Source organism: Acomys russatus, chromosome 24 (assembly GCF_903995435.1).
Source record: "Acomys russatus chromosome 24, mAcoRus1.1, whole genome shotgun sequence".
Classification (NCBI taxonomy): domain Eukaryota; kingdom Metazoa; phylum Chordata; class Mammalia; order Rodentia; family Muridae; genus Acomys; species Acomys russatus.
In genome coordinates this window covers 47909050-47921589 of record NC_067160.1, presented here as the reverse complement: position 1 = coordinate 47921589, position 12540 = coordinate 47909050, and the positions used below count along the sequence as shown (strand labels likewise).

The window sequence follows — 12540 nt, the reverse complement described above, 5'->3', positions numbered from 1 at the left end:
TTTTTTTTTTTTAAGATTTATTATTTATACAGTATGCTGCCCGCATGCTGGAAAAGGACACCAGATCTCATTATAGATAGTTGTGAATCACCACGTGGTTGCTGGGAATTGAACTCAGGATTTTGGGAGAACAGACAGTGCCCTTAACCTCAGAGCCATCTCTCCAGCCCTGAAGAGTTACTTTTTCAATGTAAACTTTTTTGGTGGGGAAGGAGGTCACCAAGCAAATGCTGTTAACGAGTGTTGAGTGTTCTCCACCTCCTTGAGAACTGAGTGTCCCTGTGATTTATTTGGAGTTACTACCCAATGATCTACTTTTCAAGACCCTATGGCTATTCATCTTATAGTCGGAGTTAGAATACACTTGCATTGTCTTGTTATTCAAATAGTCCCATTGAAAGCTTTGATTTTAGGCTTCCATAGCAGAAACAATTTTATCAGCAAGAGTCCAATCTCTCTGTTCAGTTTTTCAGTTTTAGACTCACAATCTTTTCCTTTCTAGAAATCATTCCCCAAATTCCAAAGTTATATTGGCGTATTTTCTTCTCTACTTTTTCAGTGAGGTTAATTCTACACACTTCTCACAGTCTACCTTTTAACCTGTGCTCTCCTGTGCGACTGTGGAAAAACAAAAACCTGCAGGCACTGAGTGCTGCTCAAGCCAATTTTGTGCTATAAAATCCTGTGTTTAATGCATGAATAATGGCACATAGCCACTGACCCAGTATCTTACGGAATAATCTCATGCTGGAAAGTCCTGTGCTGTGCTTATTGCTTATTTATTGATTTTTGGGTTTTTCGAAACAGGGTTTCTCTGTGTAACAGCCCTGGCTGTCCTGGACTCACTTAGTAAACCAGGCTGGCCTCGAATTTACAGAGATCCGCCTGCCTCTGCCTCACGAGTGCTTGGATTAAGGGCGTGCGCTACCTCGCCCGGAGCTTATTGCTAATTTAACCATCCTCCCTTCAGGCACCCACTCATAAGCTCATCATATCCATAGCTTTGCCTTTCCCCACGTCTCCTGCAGGAAGTAACCTGTGATGGTCAATTCTGTGCCTCAACTTGAGCGAGTTAAGTGTGACCGGCAGATGGTAAAACATTAGTTCTGAGTGTGTCTGTGAGAGTATTTATGAAAGAGACTAGTGCTTGAGTCAGCCGATGGAGTAAAGAAGATCTGCCCTGAGGCAGTGTGTGTGTGTGTGTGTGTGTGTGTGTGTGTGTGTGTGTGTGTGTGTGTGTTTCCATTCTTTTCACTAATATTTATTCTTCTATATAATTTGGAGAATAATCTAAGTCATACTTTTGGTTTTGACTGAGTTAGTTTATTAAATTATATGTAAAAGCACAGAGTGAAACAATAAATTTCAAGAGTGGATGGACAGACAGCAAAACATCATCAAATTGGGGTCTCAAGACGCGCAGCAGAAACGCACCGGAAACCCTGTTAAGGCAGCCAGATGGAGTTCCCAAGAAAGTCTTTAGCAGAGTTGAAGGCCGCCTTAGGTGAGACTTGCAAGTAAAAGAACAAATAGCAGCAGAGAGAGAACTTAATCAAAGTGGGGACTTACAAATACCCAGCAGAAATTGACTGGGGAAGCCAAAGTAGGAGCGCCCAAGTGTGCTTTTTCTCCGTGGATGAGCTTCTGGTAGCTGAACTTCCGGTTTCTCTTTGCCACTGCAGGCATTTTCATACCATAGGATAAGTAACAGCTGTCCTCAATTGCACGTTTTGCGTTTGGGTTGTTTGCTGGTCTTTCCCACACTATCACAGGGGATGGGGAGCCATCCCCAGACAGGTGGGTTCAGAGGAAACAGCTTAAACATACTTGAGTCTGGAGTGGAGGGAGGGACCAACTCACTTCCGTAGCCAGCTTCTCAGGGAGCTCACACAGCACGTAACAATAACGATCGCCAACATAAAGCACACTACCAGCATCTAGCTCCTGGCGTATCGGATGGGGTGGGGACCGAGAGTTTGTTTGTTTGTTGTTTTTTAACTTTTGAACTTGTAAGATAAATACTTATGGTCAGTTTATATTTTTTAGACTATAAGCATCCTTTTTTAGACTATAGGCATCTTGAAGACAAAGTAATTTCCTTCCTTTATTACTCTTGTATCTTTTTTTTAAAAAAACGTGAACTCAAAGCTAGAGAGGCGGCTCAGCAGCCAAAGGTGCTTACTGCTCTTTCAGAGGACGCAGGTTCAGTTCCAAGCACCCACATGGTGACTCACAACTGCCTGTTACTCTAGTTCCAGGGAATCCAATGGCCTCCTCTGGGCCTCAGAGAGCATTAAGCATGTGCATAGGGACACATTCAGGCAAAACATCCATACACATAGAATAAGTTAGAAAATTAAAAATAAACTCAGCACCACCAGCAGTGAAAGCAAGTTCTCTATTAGTTACGTAGAGTGTTTTCAGGTCACCTAAGTTCAACCACATCCTAGGCGCGCTGAATACTGACTGAGGAGGCTGATGCTAAGTGGTGCTCGCCTTGAATCCCAGCACTCAGGAAGGCAGGGGCACGCAGAGCTCTGTGAGTTCAAGGCCAGCCTGGTCTACAAAGTGAGACTAGGCTACACAGAGAGACCCTGTCTCGAAAAGCCAAGAAAGAAAATGAGCAAAGTGATGAATATTAAGCTTCTGTGTATCTATTTGACATGTAGGATTGCTTAATAAAAAGTCATCAATATCTGCAAAATGATTCTAACAGTATTAATAGTGCATTCATAAAACATTACATCATGTAAGTAAATAGCTTATCTATTTACTTTTATTCAGGCTAAGGAGAGTTATAACTTCAAGGATAATTTATTCTGAAATACTATACATATGTTTCACAAGTTTTATATTTAGGAATCCCTGTTACGAACTTGTGAATTCATAGTTCAACCATCAGGTAACTTATGGCTGCCATGCTACCTTAATGCGCTTTATTTCTGGAGGAGTTTTATATTTTGGGTTCCAGTTGTACTCTGGTGATAACACCCTGGTGGGTTTATTGATAAAAAAATGTTTATTTATGTGGCTTTCATATGTGCTGTCAAGTTTACTGGCACTGTCCTCTGTAATTCCCTTTATAGATTGTTTAATAAGGGCTAAAACATCATTGGGTGTGCCACCAACAATGGCACCGTTGTAGTAGAAATCTCCCTCTTCAAAAGGGATGAAGGCCACTGATTTAACTCTTCTCTCATAAGGGAAATCTCTGGGGTTTCTGAAATACCACCATGAGTGAAGCTGAGCTACAGATGTGCCCAAGGTCTCTACTCCAAAGCCATTCTTGAAGACCTGGCTCGCAGCCATCACGAAGAGAAAGTTGACTTCGTATTGTATATATTGCATGATTTTGCTTTTCATGCTGTTCATGTTTCTGAGGCTGCAGTCTTGACACTTGTCTTTATTAGATAGCTTCCATGCTTTAAGTGTCCGAAGAGGGCCCAACTCTAAGTACGGTAGATGGTACCTCTCGTCAGCCAAGATGTAGAAGATAACATTGTAGCCAACCATGAAATACTTATCGGCAGATTTTATGAAGTGTTTCAGGGACTGACTTGTAAAGCTATGAAAAAAAAAAATGAAAAGACACCTACTTCACTGAAATTCCCTAAGAGATATGTGTGCCATTTAGCATCCCAATTAACACACAAGACATTGGCGTTAAGAAGATAGTGGTCTTGTGTTTGTGCCTTCAGTTGTATTGGTTAGTGAAAGAAAGTGTGGTGAGCTTGGGGGCCCTGAGAAGAGACATAAAGTTTGGTACAAAGAAAAGGAAAGAGAGTTAAGTGGCCAGTAATGAGGAGGTTTGCACACGTTTTAACATTCAGCTAATGCTGGAGGGGAAAAACCCATCCCACTATCCACAGCTACATGGGGCAGTGGGAAGTGATGACAGGTCCCTTAGCAGGCAATGCTCTGGACTGAGACAGTCCATGCTGTTTGTTCATCCTTATGTCTCCAAAACACAAAGGGCAAATACCAGTAGTACATACTTTTCAGTAGCAAAGACAGCCAAGCCTATGGTAATGTTCAGTCTCTTATAATATTGTTCTAGAACTTCTTTATTATAAGTTCCTTCCCATATGACTGGAGCGAGCCAACTAGTTGTAGCTGTAACATCAGGACGTTTCCTGTTGAGCAAAACAGAATAGAACCCTAGCAGATTAGCTGATTGTGTCAGCAATACAAGTGATATTGTGAAGTCACACAAGTGATAATAGCTAATGGCTGTAGAGTGCTCACTATGTTTTTAACCTCTATTTTTCCTCTCTCCCCCAACCCCCGAAAACCTAGGGCATTTGTTTTGTGGAGCTGGAGAATAATTCCATCAATAAAGGCACTTGCCATGAAAACATGAGGACCTGAGTCTGCTTCCCAAGTCCCCATGTCCAAAAACTGAGGACCTGAGTCTGCTTCCCAAGACCCCATGGCCAAAAGCTGAGGCATGGTACACACCTAGAGACAGGATCCCTACGACTCACTGGCCACCCAGCCTAGCCCACAGAGACCTCCATGTTCGATTAAAATCTGTCTCATAAAAGTAGAAACACACTGAAGAGGACAATTGGTATCAACCTCTGGCCTGCACATGCACCTGCGTGCGCGCACACACACAAACACACACGCTGTTCGTTACTCCCTTCTCAGCTTTTCCTTTATGCTTTAGGCACATGGCTGCGATACAGGGGGAAATAAGACTACTAGAACAAAGAAAATTAGTAGACTTGTTTCTGATGACTTGATGGCAGGGTTAGCAGTCACAAGTAATCCATCTGAAGTTGAGGCGTTAAGTCAAACCCAGTGAGATGCACACCTTAGAAGGAGTTGAATTTAAAATTAAATGAGGTTGTAAATTTAACTACACCTCTATGTCCACACAAAGATAAAATCTGGTAATCCTTACCAGTGTGCTAACAATACTGATGGAAATCACATAGTAACAAATTCTTTAGAAGTTCACCATTGCCGGGCAGTAGTGGTGCAAGTCTTTAATCCTAGCACTCGGGAGGCAGGGGCAGACGGATCGCTGTGAGTTCAAGGCCAGCCTGGTCTACAAAGCAAATCCAGGACAGCCAAGGCTACACAGAGAAACCCTGTCTCAAAAAAAAAAAAAAAAAAAAAAAGTTCACCATTGCTATATTAAGAATTCTTTAACATACATAGTTATTTAAGTCTCCCTGTACTGGGAGTGTACAGGCATACATTTATATTTAAATCACAAACTTTAAAACACAATTAAGACAGGCCTACTGGGGTGGTAGATGTGGCTCAGATGGTAGAGTACTTGCTTAGCATACCCTTAGCTCACCACTTGGGAGATGGAGGCAAGAGGATCAGGAGTTCAGAGTCATCCTCAGCCACATAGTGAGTTCGAGGCCAGTGTGGGCTACATGAGATCCTGTCCAAAACCAAAACAACCCAAAACCTGACTGCATTTTTGTCACAGCGATGGTGTGCTATATATTCAAATAACATCCCTGTCAACCATGGATTATTCATGGCCATTTTGCTTCTGTTTGTTAGTGTTATTGTTTGTTTCCTTTTGTTTTTTGGTAGTGTTGGTGTTTAAACCCAGGTCCCATAAAACCACTGGCAGGTCATTTGAGTTTTCTCAAATGTTGAATTAAAACGTAAAAATATCATGAATACACTGGCTGGGCAAATTACCAAGGGGATACCTGTTGCTATAGCAAAAAATGACAGCCCAGAGAACTGCCTTCCAAAGAACACAAAGAGCTCTCTGGGGTGCTCCTTACCACTCTCCTCTCCATTGTGGTGCCTCAATCAGGCAGCGCCGCTGAGGGACTTGGGGTCTTCAGGAATGAAGGAGATCACAGCAGACGCCACAACCGGGGGCTGAGGAGGCCGTGGGTCTGGTTCTTACCTGCTTCTGCTTGTTATCCATCTCCCTAACAGCTGTTGGGACAGGACTGTAACAATTACACATGGGGTAAATTATTTCCCCCTCTCTCTCTTCGACTTTGTAGGATGAGTATTAGGGGGTGGCTAATGTTATCACGTGACTGTCCTGTCATCCTCCTGTGATGATACAGTTGATGGAACCTCATGTTTATCATGTTTGAAGACATGAAGGTTTTCACATCAGTGAAGGCCTTGGGAGACAGTGCAGTCTGTGAGAGGCTGTTGTGCTGGTCACTTTCCATCTATCTTCTCATCCATCCTCATCCCTTCTCTGCTCTGGGGAAAGATTGTCACCCAAAGTCCTTTGATCTATGGCTTCTAGTAGGGTCTACAAATGAGAAGTGCCAGTGAAAACTCAGAGGGCACGAAGGGAGAGAGGTCAGGCTACCTGTTTTCTGGTTTGTTTTTCCTCTTCCATTTTGTTGCACGGCAGTGTCCCTCTCTGGGTACAGTGTCGTTGCTGGAAGCCTCCTCTTCCACAGCTCCGGCAGTCCCTGATCTCTTATAAAACCATCCCACCTCCCCTTGCTCCTCTAGAGCAAGGCGTGGTCACAGCCAAGAATGAAATATTCGATATTATAAAACTAATATCAGGTAAATATGTAAAATAAGTAAAACATTACTAATACTTACCTACTATAGATTGGAAAATAAATAGTATAATAAGTGTAATTGAATAGCCTAAGTCAAAAATTAAAATTTTTATCCTTTAGTCATTAATCTTTAAAAACGTATTTATTTTCATTTTCTAAGCGTGAGTGTTTTGTCTGCAGATACGCATGTGTACCACACGCATGCCTGGTACCCAGTGATGCCAAAAGACAGCATGGGACCCCCTAGAACTGGAGTTATAGATGGCTGTGAGCTGCCAGTTTGCTCCAGGGATCCTCTGTGTCCACTTCTTAAGCATAGGGAGTATAAGCTGAGTACCAGCATTTATGCGGCTGCTGGAGATGAAAATCCGGTCCTCACATGTATGCAACATCCACTTTACCACACAGAGCCACCCCAAAGCTTGCAACCTGTAGCTTCTAAACCAATGACTCCTTGTTAGAAATCCATGCTCTTATCTCACACACACACACACACACACACACACACACAGAGAGAGAGAGAGAGAGAGAGAGAGAGAGAGAGAGATTGCAAATTATCACACAATGTCAAGGAAATGCATAAATGCATTACTAACATTTTATAAACATACCATGTAAACATAAAGTCAAACATTACACAGCCATTACAAGCAGATAATGATCTCCCCTGAGTGTTAATGCCAAATGAGCGTAATAGAAGAACTGACACTAGCAAAACATAATATATGCATGGTGGAAATGTCACAGTAAAACCTATTTATTTGTATAATTAATATGGTAATTACAGCGATAGTAAATTAAAATTTAGAGGAGTCAACGCTGGTATTTTTAGGTTGCACCTGAAGACATCTTCGCCTTAATAATACCAGGAACGTTAAATCAGATTGAATATGTCAGCTTTCTTATCATGCCTCTTTAGCTGCATGAGTTTTGGAAAGTAGACCATACACATATGAAAAAGCTTACAAGTAAAAGGTCTTAGAACTAAGCCCATTCTGTGTATCTTGAGCACCTACACTTTGATGACAGAGTAACATTTTCTTCAAATTGAGTTACATTACTATTTTGTTCTTACTTGGGATTAAACCAGGCTGAGAGCTGAGGTTCTTCCAAAGGATCGTTCCTAGGTGCAAAGAGAAGACTCACCTCAGGGGGCGTCCACTCAGTGGGCATTTGCCCCGTCTGTGATGTAAAGGACGTGGTTTGGTGCAAAGAGACAGACATTGGAAATGTTATCAATCGTATCAAATGGAGATGGCACAGAAATATCTCAGTGGTGAGCCCAACAGCAGGGTGGGGGAACTGAAGAGAGGACTTAGCAAACCGGAAACATAAAGTAACAAAACCACTCAATTTGGTCAATGGAGATTTAAAAACTAAAAACAACAAAAAAGTAGTTTGAAGAAATGCGGTGGACCGTAACAAAGGCTTCTACCTGGAGTCTCAAGAGGATAGGAGAGTGACGCTTAAAAAAAAAAAAGTGTATGCTGGATAATTTGCTATTTTTATTATTCTAAACTTGGGCATTATGCCTTCTAAACATGTATGTATGTATTTATTTATTTATTTTAGACCTCGACTGCAGTTTCCCTTTCTTCGAGCTCTCCCAGTCCTTCCCCACCCCCTCCTCGGACCTCCCGCCCCCCCCATCCACTCCTCCTCCCCTCCTCTTCAGAAAAGGGGAGGCCACCCATGTACATCAACTGGCCTTGGCATATCACGCTGCGGTAAGACTAGGTGCACGTTCTCCTATTGAGGCTAAAGGAGGCAGCCCAGGTAGAGGAAAGGGTCCCAAAGGCAGGCATCAGAGTCCGACAGCCCCTGCTCCTGCGGTTAGGAGTCCCACATGCCAGCCAAGCCGCAGGACCGTCACATATGCGCAGAGGGCCGAGGGCCATCCCATGCCTGCTCTCCGATTGGCAGTTCGGTTTCTGTGGGTCCCTGTGGGCTAGATTAGTTGACTCTGTAGGTTTTCTTGTAGTTTTCTTGCCCCTTCTGGTTCCTATAATCCTTCCTCTCCCTCTTCCAAAGCATTCCCCAAGCTCCACCTAATGTTGGGGGAGGGGAGCTCGCTGCATCTGTTTCTATCGGTTGCTGGGTGAAGCCTCTCAGATGACAGTTATGCTAGACCCCTGTCTTCAAGTTTAGCAAAATATCTGTAGTGGGTGTAATTGTGTTTTTGTTTTGATCCCAAGTGCGGGATGTGAAACAGACTTCTGCGAGGGTGTGCAGTGATTGGTTCCTGGAAACAGACTTGTGAGAGAACACCTGGTGTGTTTGTTCAGTAGAAGAGGAACTGCCTCTTGCAGAAGCATGGCCTTTGCCAACTGATAAACATTCTAGTACGGACTCTGACGGGATATATATACCCCAAGCAAGAGGTATGGTTTTGGAATTGCTTCCCATTGTCTGGCTGTTCATCATTCTGCTTTGAGACACTCCTAGAAAGAAACGCTCCAGAGAATGCTGCATCGAGGTTCCGGGTTCCGGCTGCTGCGGTTGCAGTCACCTTTGCTGAACTGCTGGTTTGCTGGAATCCTGATGATGGGGAGCGGAATCTCTCCCAGGAACTACGTCTAAGAAGGTCTACTTCTCCTGCCCCCATTAACCTCTTTTCTATCCTATCCAGGGTAGGTGTGTTCAAAGGGAGGTGTAAGCATCAAATAACCCCAAATAAAGTAGGTTTGAAAGAGTTCAAAGCCTACAAATATCATTAATAGTGTCAGGGATGGGCTCCCTCTCATGGCATGGGTCTCAAGCTGGACCAGTTGATAATCCCCTCAATTTCTGCTCCAGCTTTACCCCGGCACATCTTGTAGGCAGGACTAACTGTAGGTCCAAGGTTTTGTAGCTGGGCTGGTGTCCCAATCCCTGCATTGGAAGTCTTGCCTGGTTACAGGAGATAGCCAGTTCAGGCATCATGTCCCCCACTGCGAGGAGTCTTAACTAGGGTCACCCTCGTGGATTCCTGGTTGCTTCATTGACCTAGGTTTCTAGCTCGGTCCAGAGATATCCCTCCCCCTCCCCCCCCCCCTTGCAGTTGTCTCACCCAGTACAATTCCTCTTTGTCCTACCCCAACTTAATCCCTCCTGTTCCCATCCCCATCCCCACCCCTGTCCAGTCCCCACCTCCTCCTTTAAAGTACCTTTCTTTTCTCAGCATCTCTGTTAGGAACCCACTTTGCTCCATCCGCTCTTCCCTCCACAGTTCTTAGAATATTCACGAGACAGAGTCTTACCAGCAGACATACATCTTCTGTAGGTGATCCTTTATTCTTTAAGGGGGAAAAAAAAGTCAATTTAGCTTTCAATTTGAAAAAAAAAAAAAAAGCCTATACATAATAAAAATAACAAAAAAAAGCCAAACAAACCAACAAGCCCCACTGCAGTTGAGGCCTCTCCTTTCATGTATTTGTACACACTAAACGCTCACTCTGTGCCTGACTTAAGGTTGCAGCAATGAACTACGTAACAAAGGCAGGCCTGCTGGTAGTTTGTTGGCTGTGTTAAGATTTATAATGCCCAGCTGTGAATCTCCTTCATTTAAGTAAAATAACTCTGGAGGGCAGATAAGTGTAGCCTCAGGTACCAAAGCGATGGGGTAACTTTAAAGACATTACCGCTCACAGCTGCTTTTCAAACAGGGTTGGTACCATTGGTACAAGGAAGACAGAGTAGAGCGCTGGAGAAGGGAGAATTTAACATTTTTCTGTATCTGGGAACATTAGCATGTTAATGGTCCCTGTCTGCACCCTCTCCCCACCCCACACCACACACAGCCTTGTTTCTCTGGCAGGTTGGTATTTTAGTCTCATTCACAATGATTGGAACTTTGGTGCTACAAAGTTGTTTTTCCTAAAAACAAAAACAGAAAAAACCTAAACTAGCAGCCCATTGTCCCACAGACGTGTGTGTGTGTGTGTGTGTGTGTGTGTGTGTGTGTGTGTGTGTGTGTGTGTGTGTGTTGCACTGGGGGAAGAATCAGCAGAGAAATTCAGATTGAACTGATTTTCAGGCTAATATATAATATTATATATAATATATAAATGTTTGCTTTGGTTTTTTGAGGCAGAGTTCCTCTGTGTAGTCCTGGCTGTCCTGGAACTCACTCTGTAGACCAGGCTGACCTCTGACTCCACCTGCCTCTGCGTCCTGAGTGCTGGGATTAAAGGTGTGTGCCACTGTGCCTAGCTCAGAAAAGGTTTTAATAAATGAGTGCCTTAAGAGTAAAATAGGCCCTACCCAGATCTAGCCAATCCCTACCCAGATCTAGCCAATGGTCAGAACATTCTCCACAGTTGAGTGTGGAGAATGGGATATGTCTTTCTCACATACTCTGGTGCCTCACATTTGACCATGTCCCCTGGAGGGGGAGACCTGATGGCACTCAGAGGAAGGATAGCAGGTTGCCAAGAAGAGACTTGATACCCTATGAGCATATACAGGGGGAGGTAATCCCCCTCAGGAACAGTCATAGGGGAGGGGAATAATGGGAAAATGGGAGGGAGGGAAGAATGGGAGGATACAAGGGATGGGATAACCATTGAGATGTAACAAGAATAAATTAATAAAAAAAATAAAAAAGAAAGAAAAAAAAGAGTAAAATAGGACCTGGAGAGATGGCTCAGAGGTTAAGAGTACCGGGTGCTCTTCCAAAGGTCCTGAATTCAATTCTCAGCAACCATGTGGTGACTCTCAACCATATGTAATGAGGTCTGGTGCCCTCTTCTAGCATGCAAGCCTTACATGCAGGCAGAACATTGTATACATAATAAATAAATAACTCTTTTTTTTAAAAGGATAAAATAGGAAGCTGGGGACCTGGCTTAGCAGTCAACAACAGTGCTGCTCTCGCCCAGGGTCTGGGTTTGGGTTCCCAGCATCCACGTGGTGGCTCACAACCTTCTGTGACTCCTGTCCTCCCCTGCCACTGAATGAACATGGTACATAGACATATATGTAGGCACTCACACATACACAGGAAACAAATGTAAAAAGTTGAAGAGTAAAAATCAGAGAGGAGCTCCCAATGGCCTCTCATTGCCTTATCTTTTCGTAGCAGCGTTATTAGAGGGCACACAGCACCCAGATGACACAGGAAACATGTCCTTCCTCCCCACCTGAACACAAGGCTCCATGAGACAAGCGACTTTAGGTCACTGTGCTGTTCTACACCAGCTGGAACCAAGAAATTGATTAATACTTCTTGAAAGTAAAAAGAAAAGAAAAGAAAGAATTAATGTCTACATCTGTCAAAGAAAAACTGATTTCTTTTAAAATTAAGTTGGAGAGGGCTTTAATGCCTTTGTGCATTTTAGGTCAGCTAGGCCAATTATTAATAACTGTGATACGTTGGTGTTTCATATTTACCTGGAGTACTGCTTAGTTAATGCCAACAACAAAGCAAGGAAAATTAGCAACAGCGTTTTCCATGTATACTTCATTCCCTCCTAAAAATAAAGAATGAGAGCAAGTGAGAGAGAGGGAGAGAGAGAGAAAGAGGGAGAGAGAGAGAGGGAGAGAGAGCACAAGGGGGGAGGAAGAGGGGAGGGAGGGAGAGAGGGAAGGAGATTTCAGTTAAAAGGCTGAAAATAAAACTTTCTTCAGTGTCTTCCAACAGTGGATTTGCAGAATTTGGTCACCAACTGAACTCAGTGTCTGATTTCAGATCGCTCTACTGTCAAACAACATGTGTCACAAAGATAATAAAGCCAAAATTTAATTAAAGACCTCAGGACTAATGACCTCAAAATACACTGTCTCGTAGGAATATAAAGACAATAAGTCCCCACTATTGAGTGTACATGGGTGATACCACATACCTACACAAAAACTGGGGTTTGGGAGACATCATTGGAAAGTAACACTTGCCTTGCCTTTGGGTAAGGAAGAAGACAGAGGTTTAATTGTTTTGGACATTTATTTAAGTGTAGGACTCTGCTGGTTAAGGTAGAAGTCTGGCCCTCTTTAGGTAGCCAGCTCTGTGCTCAGACTGTAAAGAATGGACCTCCCTTTGTCAGTA

At 43.4% G+C, this 12540-nt stretch overlaps 1 protein-coding gene across 1 annotated transcript; it reads right to left on the bottom strand.

The window, feature by feature from the left end:
* Positions 1-2907: 2907 nt before the first annotated feature.
* Positions 2908-11962, bottom strand: LOC127206897 (N-acetyllactosaminide alpha-1,3-galactosyltransferase-like 1). Its single transcript, XM_051166201.1, has 5 exons — positions 11889-11962; positions 9758-9793; positions 7594-7641; positions 3996-4133; positions 2908-3565 (listed from the first exon to the last, which is right to left on the bottom strand). Exons 1-5 carry the CDS (start codon positions 11960-11962, stop codon positions 2908-2910), a joined length of 954 nt encoding a protein of 317 aa, XP_051022158.1.
* Between the last annotated feature and the right edge of the window lie 578 nt (positions 11963-12540).